The sequence below is a fragment of the Alligator sinensis genome, unplaced genomic scaffold (assembly GCF_000455745.1).
Source record: "Alligator sinensis unplaced genomic scaffold, ASM45574v1 scaffold1238_1, whole genome shotgun sequence".
Classification (NCBI taxonomy): Eukaryota; Metazoa; Chordata; order Crocodylia; family Alligatoridae; genus Alligator; species Alligator sinensis.
The window spans coordinates 278,878-296,212 of record NW_005842436.1 but is presented as its reverse complement, the minus strand read 5'-3'; the positions used below and the strand labels follow the sequence as shown (position 1 = coordinate 296,212).

At 51.1% G+C, this 17,335-nt stretch overlaps 1 protein-coding gene and 1 long non-coding RNA gene across 9 annotated transcripts in view; one reads left to right on the top strand and one right to left on the bottom strand.

The window, feature by feature from the left end:
- Positions 1–3,160: 3,160 nt before the first annotated feature.
- LOC102380348 (transmembrane protein 121-like) overlaps positions 3,161–17,335 on the bottom strand; it is a 14,793-nt gene continuing 618 nt past the window's right edge. The window contains exons 1-3 of one of the 8 annotated variants that reach the window (XM_025211923.1): positions 16,944–17,029; positions 5,286–5,398; positions 3,165–4,836 (exon numbers count right to left, since the gene is read on the bottom strand). In XM_025211923.1, coding sequence (XP_025067708.1) covers positions 3,891–4,835 — 945 coding nt within the window. In that variant the 5' untranslated portion in view covers position 4,836; positions 5,286–5,398; positions 16,944–17,029 and the 3' untranslated portion in view covers positions 3,165–3,890. Of the gene's footprint in view, positions 4,859–5,274; positions 5,400–6,262; positions 6,317–9,487; positions 9,507–10,004; positions 10,115–16,943; positions 17,030–17,335 lie in introns of those variants that run through there. The other 7 variants (XM_006030286.3, XM_025211920.1, XM_006030285.3 and 4 more) reach the window with 7 other exon arrangements.
- Positions 7,062–14,060, top strand: LOC112551356. The gene is made up of 3 exons (XR_003095643.1): positions 7,062–7,174; positions 11,274–11,936; positions 13,870–14,060. It is a non-coding gene; the product is annotated as an uncharacterized LOC112551356 (long non-coding RNA).

The following is a 17,335-nucleotide window of genomic DNA, read 5'->3' as shown; positions in this document are numbered from 1 at the left end:
AACCGCCCACAGGCGCCACCACCAGTGTCAGTGGTGGCTTTTTGCAGGGGGTGCACCGCCACACTCAGAGGGTGCACATGCACCCCATATGCATCGCCCATGTTCATAGTCATAAATGTCATAGAGAAGTAGGGCTGGAAAGGACCACCAGAGGTCATCTAATCCAACCCCCTGCCTGAGGCAGGATCATCCCCATCCCTACAACCAAAATCTAAACTCTATGCAAGTCTACCATCAAACCTCACACAACATAGACCTAACACCCTCACCTGCCACAGGTAAAGCAGGGAAATCACAACAGCTAATGTCCTTCTTCTATAAAATATTTTCAGTATATGCTCAGGAGATCCTGGGCTGAGGGCCATGCCCCCAAACTACAGAGGAAGGCAAAAAAAGCCCCACAGCCCATACCAATCTGACCATGGGGTACAATTCCTTCCTGACCCCAAATGTGGCAGTCTAATCCTGAGCAGAGGTGTAAGACCCTCTAGCCAGGAATCTCCAGCTTTGCTCCTAGCAGAAGCATTGGCACACCTCAGTTGAAGTTCTCAGCCTTAGCTGTAGCCAGCACCCAATGCTTCTGGGGAGACTTAAAGACACCTTTACACATGTAGCAGAAAAAAGGTGGGGAGGGTGTTGTGGGGCAGGCAGGAGCAACCAACAAAGCCCAAATCATAGGAAATACCCATAGTAGAAAATAGGCTATGCTTAGATCATCCCCAGCCAGTGGCTGTCCAACCTCTTGAACACCTCTAGTGGTGGAGAGTCCACAACTTCCCTAGTTGTCTATTCCACTGCCTGACTATTCTCACAGTGAAAACGTTTTTCCGGATATCCAATCTAAATTTACTTCGCTGCAACCGCAACCCACGTTCTCCAGGTATTTGAAGGCTGTTATCATGTTCTCTCTTAAGTGCCTTTTCCACAAGCTGAACACAACTAGCTCCTTTAGCTCCTTCAGTTTGTGACCAAAAAACAAAGCCAGATGTCCATAGCTCTGGTGACCTGGATTTCCCTGAGTGTGGTTTGTACCAGAGCCACCCACGCAACCATGCTGGAAATATAAGTGGTATCCCCACTCCCAAACCATTCCGCAGTTCTGGTGCTGGACCTTGCCCACTTTTCAAAGTAGAGGCAATGGATGAATTCCTCTGGTAAGAGACCAGGAACAAGCCTGGAAGAAAAAGAGGTCTCCTTGGTGAGTGAGCCAGGGAAGGTGGTGAGTCACAACAGAGCCCCAGGAAGGAGAAGCAGCTTGTTTTATACCCACAGTCAATGACCAAGAGATGAGCTTGGACAACTTGCTGTTCCTCCTGGGCTGGTGTGCAACCCTGGCTCACACCCACCACCTGCGGCACTAGTGCAAACTGCCCCTCACTTATCACAGCCAGCTCAGGCTGGTTATTGTCAAGCAGCTGATCAATCCCCATGCAGGCTAGTCATGGCCGTACTCCACAGCTCCTCAGGGAGATCCTAAAACCCCTGTCCCCTGCCTTGCGTCCTTCAGTCCTCACCAGTTCCATTTGTGCATGCCTGTTCCCTCCCACTGAGGTATCCATCCTCCACACAGAAGGCCTTGAGGACCAGGCAGGGCTTGCCTCTCTGCTCAAGAGTGCAGAGATGAGCTGCAGTGGTGACAGCAGGGATTTGGGCATTGCTGCTTTCCATCAGGTTTTTCTTTATCCCTCTACAGTGCTGCCATGCCCAGGGGCTGGCTCAGGTGCCTGAGCACAAGCTGGAGGTCTGCTGCAAATCAGGTGATTTTACAACCGTGTCACCCAGGGGTTTTTCATTCACTGCCTGTGGCTAGGCAGGGAGCAGGGGCAGGGGATGTCTTGGTTCCAGTGTCTTCATACCCCACCAGCTGCTGCATCAGGGAGCAGTGGGACTCATGGCCCCTTTGCTAAGGGTGAGAGAGAGGGCTTTTTTGGGAGAGGGCACTACCTCGGGGCAGTGGAGCAGGCAGGTGCCTGGGGCTCTGCTGTGCATGGTGGGCAATGCAGTGGGACTGCTGTGGCACTTGGTAAAGAGAATAGGGAGCTGCAAGTGTCTGCAGTAATTTACTTCTGTGTATTAACCTTGTCCATGCACGGAAGAATGCTGCATAAATCCATTTCCCTGTCAGCTGGCTCGTGCAGGCAGCTCTACTGCCCAGCTATAGGAACAGAGCCAGCAAAAAAGCTGGGTGTGTTCACAGGGACCAGTTCCTGTTGCAGTGTGCTCCCAGAGGCCCTGGCAGGTAGCAAGCAAGGGACTGGCAGGAGGCAGCAGGCAAGGGGAAGAAGGGATTTGGTTTGGCATGTGTCAGATATGAGGCAGAAATCCAGGCAGTGGGAACCAGCTCCTTCCTCTACTAGGATGAGGGAGAGCTGTCCCTTGACCACCTCGCTATAGTAGACCTCTCCATGGGGTGGAGACTCATCCCCCATCATCCGAAAGCCAGGGAGATAAGTTAAGGTGCAGCTTCATAAACTGCAGCCTTTACTCTGCCCACAAGGGAGCCTCCACCACACAGTCTAGCCTCTCTGGCACATTTGCCATCAGCTAATGGTGACTAGCTGGAGCCTGGGTGATTGCTACAGCCAGCAGCAAGTGCATCTCAGTAATTGCTCAGGCACAGGCCTGGAGGGGCTCCGGGCTGTGTGAACAGCAGCATGGCTTTGCGACTGTGCTAGGCACCTGGAAAAGAAGAATTTGGTAAGAAGCAAGGCAAACTGTGATTGTACCACAGGAGAGAACCGAGGACAGGAGGGAGAAGCCTGGAGAGGCCATGGCCTTCTCATGCCAGGATGCAGAACCAAAAATTACACTTAAGCATTTTGTGCTAATTTGGTTCAGGGCCTGCTTTAAGAGCTGGACCAAGACCTTGATGGGGTGCCTGGCCCAACAAGTCATACAAAACAGTTGTGCGAAACCAAGGCTTTAAGAGCAGGTTATTTTGGATCCCTCCATCTTGGAGACTCATTAATCCATTGACCTCACATGTGCTCTGCAAACTCTAGGCTAAACTCTTAATCCATCTGCCTGTTTCCAAGCCAATTGGCATGTAAGACTTCACGAAAGATGTAAGTGTCAGACAAGCAATCTGAATGATTCAGTGTTCACAGCACCTCAATCTTTCCCTTTACACAGCACATCTCCCCTGTGCCTCCATCACACCCAAACTCTTCTCACTCTTATGGACACAGCTCCTCCCAACTCATCAGCAAAAAAGGGAGTCCCAAGCACGTAGGTGGCAGCTGCACAGACACACCAGGAAGCTGCAGGGCGAGTGCTTTCTTTTATTGGAACCAAGAAGATGCTTATGAAAAAAAGACTATGACCCACTGAGTTCCACTGGGTCTCCGAGCACCTTGCGAATGGGAGGCAAGACGCTAAAATCTCCACCCCAGCTTTCTCCCCCACCAATCCTTTCCAAACTCCAACTCTGACTGGACAGCATGGCTGCACAGGGCAACAAGGGCAGACTGAGGCCCCAGGGATGCTCCCATCAGACCAGAAGCATGCCATAAAGCCACACTGGCCACAGCAGCTCAGCAGATCCGCTCCAAACAGAGGAACAAAAGCAAGGGAGAAAGCAGGGAGGGACCTCACCATCTTGCACAGCCTGGTCCTCACAGCTCTACTGGCCCTAGTATCTGCCTTGCTTCTGCTCTGGCCCCAAAGTCCCGTTTTACTCTGTGCCACTAGAAAAGTGACCTGTCCCCAGCCCTGTGCTAGGATGTCCCTAGAATGTGGGTGGTTGGTTTGTCTGTGCAAGGGAGGGAGGGGTTACTCACAGACTTCCTAAAAGAACCACCAGAGGGTACAGGACTCAGCTACACCCTCATGCTTTGTGCTGGACCCTAATAATCGCACACAGAAGTGCTGCTCTGTGCCCAGTCTGCAGGTCACGTGTTCTCCTGGGCCAGCACCTTGGGACAGCGAGTCTGGCTCTGGGACTTCAACAGAGGCAGAACTGGCTGGGACTGGGGCATGGAGTTGTGCTGGGGCTCAGTGCTGAGTCCTGCTGGTTGGTGTTGCAACTGCCTCCTGTACTGCACAAACATGCAGACTTTAAGTACAATGGCCAGTATGTTCTTGCCCATGAAGATACCAGAAACCCGGGCATCTCTGAAGAAGACCATGTTACTTCCCCTGATGAAAATGGTGGCAATGTTGATGGTGAGCATGCTCAGCATGGGGTACAGCATCATCCTGTGTGGCACGATGCTGATCCCTTGCATGCTGATCTCACACAAGGACACACACGGGAGAATCAGGAGCAAAATATAGCAGTAGAAGAACATCAGGCCCTCAGCCCAAAGTGGCAGCCCTTTCTTCTGGGGCTCCCACAGGTTGGCCTGGATATCCAGCACATCCAGCATGTCGACAATGACCCAGAAGAGGCGGTTGCGGAGATCCTCCTTCTTTTTGAACGTCTTGACATACTCCATGTGCTCTGTGGCCACCAGCAGCATGTAGAGGGCTGGGATGCAGATGGACAACAATAGGGTCAGGGCCTTACGGGCCATGAGGTCCATGCTCTTGCGGTCAGCCTTGTAGTTTTGATAGACAAAGTAGACCTTGATCTCCAACACAAAAATGTACAGAAACCATAGGATCATGGCGTAGCCTCGCTTGGCTGTCTTCACCTCTGCTCCAACCCAGACAGCCACGTACCGGAGCACCAGCAGGAAGCAGACATCACCCACAGACACCATGATGCAGATTCCCAGCTTCCTGGAGCCCTGGTTCTGTTCCACCAGGTAGGCATCCATCAGCACCATGCTGCTCATGATGAGTACAGTGGAGAGGCAGACATGGGGCTTGTTGATAGGGGGTGGGGGAACCATTCTGTACAGAAGGACACAAAGATCTGTCAGAGACAGAGGCATAACTGGTAAGGTTTGCACCTGAGAAGCTGTGGGGGAGGGAAGGAGATGTTGGTGTGGCCAGTTACATAACAGCTGCCAGCTCCCTGTTGCAGCCACCATCAATGCTCATCCCCCTCCCCTCAGCAACAAAAGCAATATTTGCATCAGGGTCTGTGCTAACCCCCCTGGCTGTACCAACATCTTTGCCCGTGGCAGCAGTGTCTCCTGTGCAGTGAGAGGCTGACAGTGGGATTGGGGCTGATGAGGGGTCTAAGGACACGAGCCCCTCCACTTGTACTTGTGTGAGATCCACCCCTGCCCCCCCAGACTTGCACCGTCCCCTGATATGCCCACCCTTTTGCCCATGCTGCCCACTCCCAGCACACCCAAGCCAGCCTCCCATTGCACCCCACCAGACCTGGGCCAGACCTTCTGCCTCCCCAGTGTGTTGATGCCACGCTGCCTTCTGCCTTCAGTGGGCTGGTGCTGGGCCTCCTGCTGTGTCCAAGGAGGAGAGAGCAGAGCCAGTGACAAGCCAATTCCTGAAGATAAAGAGTGAAGACGTCAGGGCTTCTGAATGGTGCTGGACAGCTGAGAACTGCTCTGAGTACAAGTAGGGCTGCTAGGAGCAAAGGGGCTGGCCTTGTGCCTCAGGCCCTGAACTGCAATTCAGAGACCCCTGTTACACTCCTAGCTGTGCCACAGATGAACACTCCACTTGATACCAGCTGCCAGCAGGGGCCTCACTGTGCTCCCATCTCCTTTGTGGCGCTGTGGCAGACAGCTCTGGAGAGCAGTGATACGCAGCTCCAAGGTCTGACAGGAGACATTTTAAAGAGGCCTCAGTGCCCAAGGTGCTGAGCCCTCCCATCTGAGAGTTGGCCCCTGTGAAGTATCTTGAACTGCGCCCCCTGAGATTGCTAACCCATTGGGAGGTATTGGCCGTCTTCACATATATACAGAGGCTTGGGCACCAGGGTGGCAAGGCCATGAGGTTATCTACACGCTGATGCCCCTTCCTGCCCATCTGGGGTTTTGAACAGAGGGAGGAACCACCCTGCTGGGAGTCTCCTACTGTGAGAAGGGGTGCCCCTTTGGGATCCTGCACCGAGAAGAGGTTTCCTCAGCTGGAGGGTGGGGAAAAGCATCAAGCCAACATGTGGTGAATTCCAGCCAGGGCTGGCAGCTTCCCAGGACTCAGATGAAGGCACTGAGGTTCCATTAGGTAGCAAAACCATTAGTAAGACCTAACCCAGACCTACAGCTGCCCCCTCCCAGATTGATTTAGGGACTGCCAGAGCTAAAAGCAGGAACTCCCAGAAGGGTCTGGGTTCTGGAGCTGATACTGACTGGGCACTGGCACCAAGGTGGCTTGTAACATGCACTTGCTCAGGTGCTGTACTTACACATTTTGGGACAGCTGAGCCAAAGCCCTTTCCAAGCTCCTGGTTCTGGCCCTGTTGAGGATGGAGGTTCCCAGCACTTCAGCCTCAATCAACTTAATGCTACTGACTAAAACATGGTGACTAGGGCTGGGCTTCCTCTACCAATAAGTTCCCTTACCAACAAGCTACAGAGACCAGCTGGAAATAAGAGACAAACACTCAGACTGGTGCTTCCTAATCCTCATGTCAGGATTCAGGGGAACTTCTTGCTCTACCTGTAGAACAAGCTCCTTCCACCAAACTCCTAATAACACCCACCTGCAGACTCTGCCTGCCCTTGCCAGGCCCAGATTCTAGTACCACTCTGTACCCACATCCCAATGGACTCTCCCCTCTGAGCATTGTCCTCCCACAGCAGAACTCCAGTCTGTCAGGTTAGGCTTAAGCTTGCCAAAGGCGTTGCTGTTGCTGAACCCTGAGAAGAGCATAACCTGACCTAAGGGATGTCATGCAGAGACTGAAGGGCTGAATACAGAAAGAATCCTATTTTCACTTCCAAAGGAGCCAATCAGCTCTGAGCCAGGGAACTGATAAGCCTGGGCTCCAGGAAATAATGTATAAAGTAACCTCCCAGAGCAGAACAGCCTTTCACATGTACTGTGTGCGCACATCTGACTTGGTTGGCTCTGGTCCCCAGGCACTCCCCAACTTTAGAACCCCAGCCCACCTGCAAAGGGACATGCACAGAAAATGGCAGAGAACTGCTGAGCTCTAAGAAAAAGGCCTCTAAGCAGAGGAGGGTGAATGCTAAGGCTGTCGTGGGGGAGTGAAGAGCTGAATAAAACACAGTGCTCAAAAACAAGCTTGGTAAAAAATACAGCCTATGCAACTTCCAGAGGGAGTCATGCCAGAGCAGAGCTGGCTACTCCAAAGGTAAGCAGCAAAATAAGAGCAGCATCTGGGATACATAACAGCCAAGGAAAAACACAAGGCCGACCAGCAGCAACTGTCTGTAAATTTACAGACAGTCAGTAAAAGTTCAAGCTAAAACTTCCTTTCAGTAAATAAATTTGAGCCCTCTGTAAAAACAATCAAGCTTCAGCATCTTGTGACACCCCATGGAGCTTCACTTAGACACAGACACAGCACACCAGTACCACCTGGTGTCCAAGCAGGAGTGCAGCACCCTGTGGGAATTCTCAGGGCTTCGTGGACGCCTTCCTCTCTAGCCACGTGCTGCTGCTTCCCATCCTGTAATATTGCTGGTCACACAAAGGTTGCTTTGGGGGTGGAAGGTAAAGTCATAGAATAATAGAAAGTGAGGGTTGGAAGGGACCTGAGGAGGTCATCTAACCCAACTCAAAGCAGGGCCAGCCCCAACTAAACCCAGCCAAAGCTTTGTCTAGCCGGGTTTTGAAAATGTCCAAGGATGGAGCTTCCACCACCAATCTGGGTAACCTATTCCAGTGTTTTACTACCCTCCTAGTGAGAAAATTCTTCCTCATATCCAACCTAAACTTCCCTTCCTGCAACTTGAGACCTATGCTCCTTGTTCTGTCATCTGCCACCAATGAGAACAGTCTAGACCAGGGGTGGGCAAAATGCAGCCCGCCAGGCCATTCTATCTGGCCCACGGGGCCCCTAAAAAATTTAGAAAATTAATATTTATCTGCCCCTGGCTGCTTGTCGTGCGGCCCTTGATGGCTTGCCAAAACTCAGTAAGCGGCCCTCTGCCCAAAGTAATTGCCCACCTCTGGTCTAGACCCATCCTTTCAAACCCCGCTTCTGATAGCTGAAGGCTGCTATTAAGTCCCCGCAGTCTCCTCTTCTCTAGACCCAGCTCCCTCAGTCTTTCCTCATAAGTCATGTTCATCAGCCCCCTCACCATTTTTGTTGCCCTCTGCTAGACTCCAATTTGTCCACATCCTTTCTGTAGTGGGGGGGGGGGCGCCAAAACTGAATACAGTACTCCAGATGTGGCCTCACCAGTACTGAACAGAGGGAAATAATTTCCCTTGACCTACTGGCAACACACTACCAATGCAGCCCAGTATGCCATTAGCCTTCTTGACAACAAGGGCACACTGCTGACTCATATTCACCCCTAGGTCCTGAGCTGCTGCCCAGCCTGTCAGCCCCCAGCCTGTGCTGGTGTATGGGATTGTTCTGTCCTAAGCGTAGGACTTTGCACTTGTTCTTGTTGAACCTCATGCCATACTTGCTAGTCTTCCTGCACATCAGGATGGTTTGTTCCTGCACTTTCAGTAAGGCTTCTTGAAAGTACAGCCAACTCTCCTGGACTCCTCTCCCCCTCAGTCTGGCTTCCCAGGAGATCCTGACCACGAGTTCCCTGAGGGAGTCAAAGTCTGCTTTTCTGAAGTCCAGGGTCCTTACTCTACTGCTCTCTATCCTTCCTTTCCTCAGGATCCTCAGCTCATCCATCTCATGGTCACTGCTGCCCAAGTTGCCATCCACTACTACATTCCCCACCAATTCTTCCTTGTTTGTGAGCAGCAGGTCAAGAAGGGCATGGCCCCTGGTTGGCCACTCCTGCACTGGCATCAGCAAGTTGTCCCCAATACTCTCCAAAAGCTTCCTGGATCATCTGTCCACTGCTGTATTTCCCTCTCAGCAGATGTCAGGGTGATTGCAGATCAGGGGTGTTAAATCCCTGTTGCGGTTACACAAGGCTGCCAATCCAGGAACATTTTCTTTTAATTGATACATTTTTACTGTGAGTAAAAAGTTTGTCAGTACGAAGTTTGCAGCTTGTTAGTAAAAAACATTTCTTGGGTTGGCAACCCTAAGTCTCCATTTTGGTGCAAAACCAAGGGCTAACTGCTTTCCTTTATGCTGTTACATGGAGCAGAAGGAGCTGGAACAGCAACTGCAGGAGCTAGCACACCCCAAGCAAACTGAGTCAGGGATGTGAGAGAGGTCCTGTAAGATCAAAGGGGCCATGGGAAGGGGAAGAATATGTCAGCTGGGAGAAGGAACAGAAAGAACAGAGAAGATGCATGGATCCATTCAGCCTGTGTACACTTGGCAGGCAGGGGATACAGCAGGAGCAGGTGGAAGAGACTAGAGGTGGCTAGAGGTCTAGCCCCAACTTAAAGGCAAACAATGAAGCTATTAATTCTCTCCCCAAACGCAAGGGGTTTACAGTGCAATAAGCACAGTGAGTTTGCTTTCCAGCTAAAAGCAGTTTTTGCAAGGAGGCCACCAGCTGAATACAACACTACGCACCTGATTTTGACCTCACTCATTGTCATCACACAGTAAGGACTGCCTGCACCTTGTCTCCATGAAGATTTTACAGAGGGTCATGAGCTCTCATCTCGCTGTAAGACTCATTTTTGACAGTAAAAATATAGCCTGAAAGAAGCAGGACAGGTGCCCCTCCTGACCCACCTACACAGCCTGGGCTTTGAAGGATAGCGACCTACAGAAAACAGGATTAGAGAGGGGCTGCAGTAACACCTGCTGAAACACAGGAATGCACAGCCCCAGGCTCAGACATGGAAACCAGTCACTGCAAAGTTAAAGTGATGCTTCACACCAGGCAAAACACAGTTTTAACTGCACATTGCAAGGCCCCCAGCACCTGCTGCACTATGTTTTACTAAGTGGAGAATACCTTCTGGGTGCAGGAAGCTGCCTGCTAGTCACACTAAGGACACCCCCACAGATGGAACCAAGGTGCAGCTGTCTGCCCTGTGCTGGGGTGATCACTTCAGCCAGCAATGAGTGCTCTGGCACATACCAGGCAGGACTTCCACCAAGCTTCAAACAGCAGCACAGCTTTGGGGCTTTGTCTTCCATTCCTTCCCTCTCTTTTGGAGCCTGTAGGTGCTGGGAATTAGACTTCAGCAGGGGCACAACAGTGACCTTAGTTCTACATGAAGCCAGCTCTTGTCAAACTTTTTCACAGATTTTAATGGGAGGAGCTTTTAATGGGTTACACAAGACTCAAATTGGCCCACAAGAAGTTCATGAAAAGGTGTGAGCCCAGTAAGCCTGACCTTGGCACACCTGTGAAAGATGTCAAAGCAGGAGGGAAGGGCTTACAATGGGAGGACAAAATCTGAGAGGCTCTGACTCTCTTTTTACTAGAGACCGGCTGGGGCCAGGGCTCCAGAAACTGCTTTGTGGGATATGGCTCCTAGTATGGCCTAGATTTATTTGGGGGTTGATCTCTTTTGGACCACTGATAACCCTGGAGGGAGAGGACTTGCCTGGATTTGGCTGGAAACAGATTCCCATAACCTGATGTGTAGAACAGGCTGCCTGAATGCTGCAAGCCAAGGGCTGGGTGAGTGCTGCATCCTGCTATGGCCATAAAGGTGCCCTGGGACAGAAACCCCTGTGACAGGGATCACCCAGGATGACTTCCTGTGTAACACAGACCCCTGAATTCCACCTGGTCACCCCTGCACTGATCCCAATAATCTGTGTCTGGTTGAATCACATCTTTCAGAAAGACATTCAGCTTTGATTTGAAGTCATCTAGAGATAGAAATGCCATCACCTCCCTCTGGCCATTGGAACAATTTTCCCTTTCACAATCAAAAATGTGTGCCTTTGTCAGACAAATCTGAATTTGTCTGACAAACTTCCATCTTATCTCCTGACTTCCTGTGTTAGGCATTTCCTCCTTGAGAAAGCACCTGATCACTAATCAAGCCACTTCTCAATCTTTAAAGTTTCTTCTTTTTAAACAAAGTTAGAAGAAAGTTGATTTTCCACCTTATCCCAGACACACTGCATCCTGGGATGCCATTGAGACCCAGGTCATCTGCTCAGATTTGCATACCAAATGCTCTAGCCCTGTACCCACCTGCCCCCCCCAATGGCAAACTAGTCTTCCAGGTGGCCAGACTTTAACATGGATTTTGGAAAGGAAACAAAAACCTGTTTTGAACAGAAGCACTGTTAAACCCTTGGCTGTGGTGTATCTCTTTTGGCCCAGTTTCCTGTGCCCCTACTGACCACGGTAAGGATGTTCACCTGTCTTTCCTTGATTTGTTCTTAGGTCTCAAGTGTCTCAGTACAACACCCTAGTTTTTAACACAAATGACCTGGAAGCAGTGAAGTCAAGTTATTTGAAAAAATGTCTCCTAATTTCGCTTTGTTTTGTGACATCCAAGTGCTTTGGTTGGATAAATTTGTCGTGTATTCAGAGTTTTCCACTCTGTGTAACAACCTGGCAAAACACCTAAAAAGCCAAAATGCAAACTAGCACCCAGGGTGATCTGATCAGTGTCCTGAGCCTTAGCTTGGCACCCTGGACTTTTGGTGGTATGGAAGCACCACCTACCAGGTCTGTATTCCTCCTGTCCCTTTCGTCTACCTTGAACAAAACACTGGTGCAGCTGCTGCTACTGCTTGCTGCCTAGGGAAAAAATGAGGATCAAAGACAGGATTCTAGGCATTGCTCTGCAAAGAAGCCAGACTGAAGTCCATGACTGAGACTGAAAGAGGAGCACAGTTACCATCCATGTCATTTTGACAGGCGCTATCTGGAGCAGTGTGAAACTGGGGATGCTACAGGCACAGCACACTGGATCATACTGCTGCCTGGCAAAGGTCACTGCAGATGCCAGTTAAACTGTGTGGACCACCACAGCAAAGAAGAAAACAGAATGTGATCCTGCATCACAACAGTCTTTAACTGTATGTGCCCAGAGGAGCAGAGGTAAGGTCCACAGATTACCTTATAACTTGCTCTTCCTAAATGTGTGGGCTCTTTCCAACCTTAATCTTGTTCTTTTATCACTATTCTTTCATTTCTCAAATTAGCACTTGTTGGGAGTTGTGATGCCTCAGCCTATTGCTAATATGCTATAGAGCTTGCCAACCTCAGGTCCCATGCGCTGATACACTACAGCCCCAGAGGGATTAAAAATGTTTCCATCTAGTGGACCTTTCATGGCCTCTCTCTGGGATGAGGCTGTAGGAGCTGGGGCTGGGACCACACACAGACACACCACCTTGACTGCTAATTAGTTCAGAGTAGAGTAACTAAGACTTACATGGGGCACAGAGGCCTGCTCTCCCTACAGGACCCCTTCCCCATAGATCAGGGGTGCCAAACTTAAATCCCACGTCTAATGCCCACAGGTCAGATCAGTCCCACAGAGGTGGGTCATCCAGTCTGCAAGGCTTTTCGCTGGACGGACAACTTACTTCCAGACCCAGCCTGTGGGGCTTGTTGCTGTGGCTATCAGAGCAGCTGTGCTGCTGTTGCCAGACTGCCCATGCCCTTAGTGGATGAATGTTGCTGCCTGCCCCACTCTTTAACCACCACTGAATTGCCAGTTTTGCATACCCATTAGAGGCAGTAATCAGCTGCTGTGTTAAACACTCCCCCACCACCACCACATCCAGCACAGAGGCTCCAGCATCCCAGATTCAGAGGTGGGTCATCTGACCAGTAAGAGGCTCTGTGGGCCAGATGACCCACCACCCAGCTATGACCCACCTCCTAGCTGCTGGCAGGGAATATGGTCTGCCAGCTAATTTGATTTTGACACCCCTGCCACAGGGCATGCTAGTAAGCTCATCTGTATAGGAACCTCACCCCACTGGTGCCTGGAGAACAAGGGGAATTTGTCCCCAGGGTGCTAAGCCTGCAGCTTCCACCTACCCGGAAGCCACAGAAACTTTATTTAAAAAAGAAAAGAAAAAACTAGTTTGTCTTCATAGCCCTCTAACAAACTACATAAAATGGCCCAATCCTGGCCATAAGCTCATGAAAATGAAGAACAACGTGGGTGCAAAGGACAAGGGGCCTGTTCTAGGCAGGCCCAAGCCAAGGCACCCAGAGATAAAGGGACCAGACTGAGAAAGGGGCCAAAGGGACAGAGGGCTCAGGTGGCCTTTTCCAGACAAATGTGTACATGCTCACTGCCTTGCTGTCACATGTACATTCTCTTGGCATTTCTAAGGGGAAATATGCCAAGGAGAGGAATAATTCTACCACAGAAAGGAAGGAGAAAAATGAATTCCTTTTAAATGGTATTAGAATCTCCCTTCAGGAAGGAAGAAGACAACCTTAGTAAATGAGAAATTTCTAGAATAGTGGTTTTCACCCTGTGGTCCCACTGATCCCTCAGGGTCCACAAAAGACAACTATGATCAATCTTTAAAAGTATGTGAATACCCACACTTACAATTCAAAGGGGTCCGCACCTCCATTTGGAATTTCCAAGGGGGTCTGCTCCACTTGAAATTTTTTAAGGGCCCGCAAATGTAAAAAGGATTGAAAACCACTACTCTAGAGAGAGCAGGGAAAGGACAAGCTACCCAGAATGAACATCTCAGAATCAGCCTGTCTGGGGAACCTGCATACTTGTGTAACAAAGGAAGCTGCTTTAACTGCTTCACTTACTGAATCATCAGACATGTAGGCCAGCCCTGAAACAGGGAAGGACATCAAGTGGAGTACTGATTTTTCAGAGAAGAAGAAGGGATCCTAGACTTACAATTCCAATAGCTCTAACTTCTATTCCACGGTAATAAACCGTAAGGGAAGAAAATCATACAATACTCAGGCAGTACAGTGGCTACACTCAGGGAGGGGCCAGGGGAAGTTTTGAAGCATAAATCTTGATTCTTTGTTTTGACAGATGTACCTAAGAGGTAGGCAAGAAGAAACTGGCAGATGTGGTATATCTGAAGTCCACAAAAATCTTCACTATCCTATTCCCCATCAAAATTAAGTCACTGGGGGAGCTGGTGAGACAATGAACTGTGAAGTGACAATGGTTTGTAAATTAGTCTATACTCTGTATCTCTCATATGTCAATGAAAACAGCACCATCACTCAAGTTTCTCAAAGCAAAACCAAAACTGGCTCCTGGAAGACAAGCTGGCCAAGACAGCTAGGAGGCTGGCTAGATAAGGAAAGTTCTTCCAAGACCTTGTTTTTAGGGGTGCACCAATAAAGATTTGTTTGGCTGATTATTACCCAGCCATATTGGCCGATACCAATCCAATTCCCAACACACAGCCTGGCAGCTTGGAGAGCAGCCAGTAAGTCGGGGGAGGGGGGAGGCAGGGGGAGGCAAAGGGGTATAGGGGGAGGCAGATCAAGGCCCCCATGGTGAGAGAGGGAGTGGGGCAGGGGCTGCCCACCCAGGGTGGGGCATGGGATGGAGCAGCAGGCGGCTCATCTGGGGGATGTCGGGTTGGGGTGGCTTCCACTGCTGCATGCACCCCTGGGGTGCAGGGCGAGGGCAGGCTCCCCCTGCAGGCTGGGATTAGGGATTGTGCCGTCCTCTTCCCAGCAGAGGGGCTGGTCTGGGCTAGGGCTGCGCTCAGGACGGGTGGCAGCTGCACTGGGGGAGGGGCTACAGTGAATTTGGGGGGGCTGTAGCCCACCCCACAGGCCCCCCCAGCACCGCTGCCACCCGCCCTGAGTGCAGCCCTAACCTAGCTCCTCCGCCAAGAAGAGGCCAGCACAGGCCCTGGCCCCAGCCTGCAGCGGGCAGCCACCCTCGCCCTGAGCACACAGCCCAGGGACACATGCCCCCATGCCTCCCCTGGGGGTACACGTAGTGGCAGGAGCTACTCTCTTACACCCCCTGGACGAACCACCCGCAGCTCCATTCAGCGCCCCACTCTGGCTGTGCAGCACTTGCCCCTGCCCCACTCCCTCCCTCACTGTGGGCGCCTTGATCTGCCCCCCCATACCCCTTCACTCCCCCCCCCGCAATTTCTGGCCAGACACTGCTCTCCAAGCTGCCAGGCTGCATTCTTGGCTGCATGCGTGCTGCAGATGAGTGCATGCACATGGCATTTATCAGTGACATTATTGGCCAAAAAAAGCCAATTGCTGATAACATCAATTTTCCTTTTATCAGTGCTGATACATTATGGACCAATATATATATATATATATATTGGTGCACCTCTACTAGTTTTAGCTTTAATATCCCCATATGACAAGCGATATCTGCCCATAAACTATAAAGTCAGCACACAGCTTTGAGGTCTTGTTGGACTTCTTACTGCTGTTACATGCCCAAATATCCAAGCCAGCCTCCCAACATCCCATGTCCAAGCACTCATGATGCCACACAGCAGATCTAGGAACAAAGTCTTTACCTGGATCAGAACATAGCAGCCAGGCTGCTTAACAACATCAGTTATCCTCAGCCCACCATTGCAGGGTTCACTCTCTTAACTGAGCCCCCTCATCCCCTCCCAAACAAAGAGGCCTGGTTGAGGTGTCTGACTTGATTCTCAAATCCCTTGCCAGGACTGTCTCTGGCTCTCTTAGAGATACCTCTCCTTCTATGACCATGGCCTCCTACAGTTCTGGACCACAAAACTAGCAGCCAGGAGGATTTGTGTGCTTGGAGACAGCAATGTCAGAGAAGGGGGACTCATATAGAACTCACTTCTGCAAGAGAAGAGGCTCTAGGTTTTGACACATTCAGAATTAAATGCAACACTGTTATTTTAGCTCCCTGTCAGTAATCTCTTATGAAGGACACACAAGCATATAGCCTTTTGAAGCATCTACTAATCAATTTTAGGGTAATCCCTCGGGTAGAGGAAAGTGAGACTGATATATTGCTACTTCCTTTCATTTACTTGGGAGGCACTGAGCCACGCCAGGAATAGGGCAGATTTTATCAAAAGCATTTGATCTTGCCTCTCATGAACTCCCAACTGCAAATTCACTTCCAATCAGCTGTGACAGGAACACTGTTATATGAATAGAGAACCAGTTAAGAGCCCAAGAGAAAGGGGCAATGCATGGACTATGGGGAGTCCTCTGCCAGGGACATCTTTTCTTGCTCCAGATGTATTTAACATTTTCATTTGTGATCTAGAAGAAAGTGGTGGCCTGCAATTTAAATGCATTTGCAGGTAATGCTAAAGGGGGAGCTGGGAGGACGGAACAATGATACCAAAGGATTCAGTAAGATTAAAAACACAGAAGTGGTCAGAATTGGATGAATGTAGCTGTTCTCCTCAGACATGTCAATCTAAGGCTCCTCTCCCTTCCCCCAACTCAATGGGAGGGATGAACCTAGAAACTGAAACACAGAGTATGCCTGAGCCTTTGCCTAGGGAGGCCTTCCCTTTTATTCATAGCCCTGATGCACCTCCACTGGCAGTAGCAACACCACTCAGTACAGGTCTGCTTTGAGCAGCACAAAACAACACGTAGTCAAAGTGCCAGCACCGCTTGCCTCGCCACTGGTTTGGCTCATTTGTGGCAGTGCTATCACTGCTGAGAAACTGTAGGGGTGCGACTGCTCAGATACCATCCTGAAGTGCATCGGGGGCATCATTCTAGGGCACAGCTACAGAGACATGCCCCAGTAGGCAAGGAGTCACCCTACAAGTAGCCAGGCCAGGAGCGGCTGCTCCTTTCTAGACCCCACTTTACCAGAGAAGAGTGATGCAATAAGCAGGGACTAAAGGATGAGAAGTCGCCCAGTCCAGCCTGACTAAGCAGTGGCTGGGGGGAGACACAAGGCTAACTGCGGAAGGAGACGGGAAGCTTACTACAAGGAGCTGTGAGCGAGTAACTCGGAGTGGGGGGACAAACAAGGCCCTTGGGCTGGAGCTCCTGGTGGCCAGCTCAGTCCTAGGGAACGGTCCACGAAGCCCCACGCTTGGTCCATTCCCAGGAGACCAGTTCTAGGGCCTCCTTCTGCCCTTCCCCTTCCCAGGGCCAACGTACCAATGGGGTCCAGTGCTCATGGCCACCCGCCAAGCCGACAGCCCCGGGCGCCGACTTCGCCTCCCAGCCTGCAGCACCTCAGTGCCCCCAGCTCCCCGGCCGCGGGACCGCTGCGCGCCCCGAGGCTTTCGGCCCGTCCATTCCCAGGAGACCAGTTCTAGGGCCTCCTTCTGCCCTTCCCCTTCCCAGGGCCAACGTACCAATGGGGTCCAGTGCTCATGGCCACCCGCCAAGCCGACAGCCCCGGGCGCCGACTTCGCCTCCCAGCCTGCAGCACCTCAGTGCCCCCAGCTCCCCGGCCGCGGGACCGCTGCGCGCCCCGAGGCTTTCGGCCCCCCAGGCCGAGGCCTGCCCAGCTGGGCAAGCCTTCGCGCGCCCTCCCCGGCGGGCAC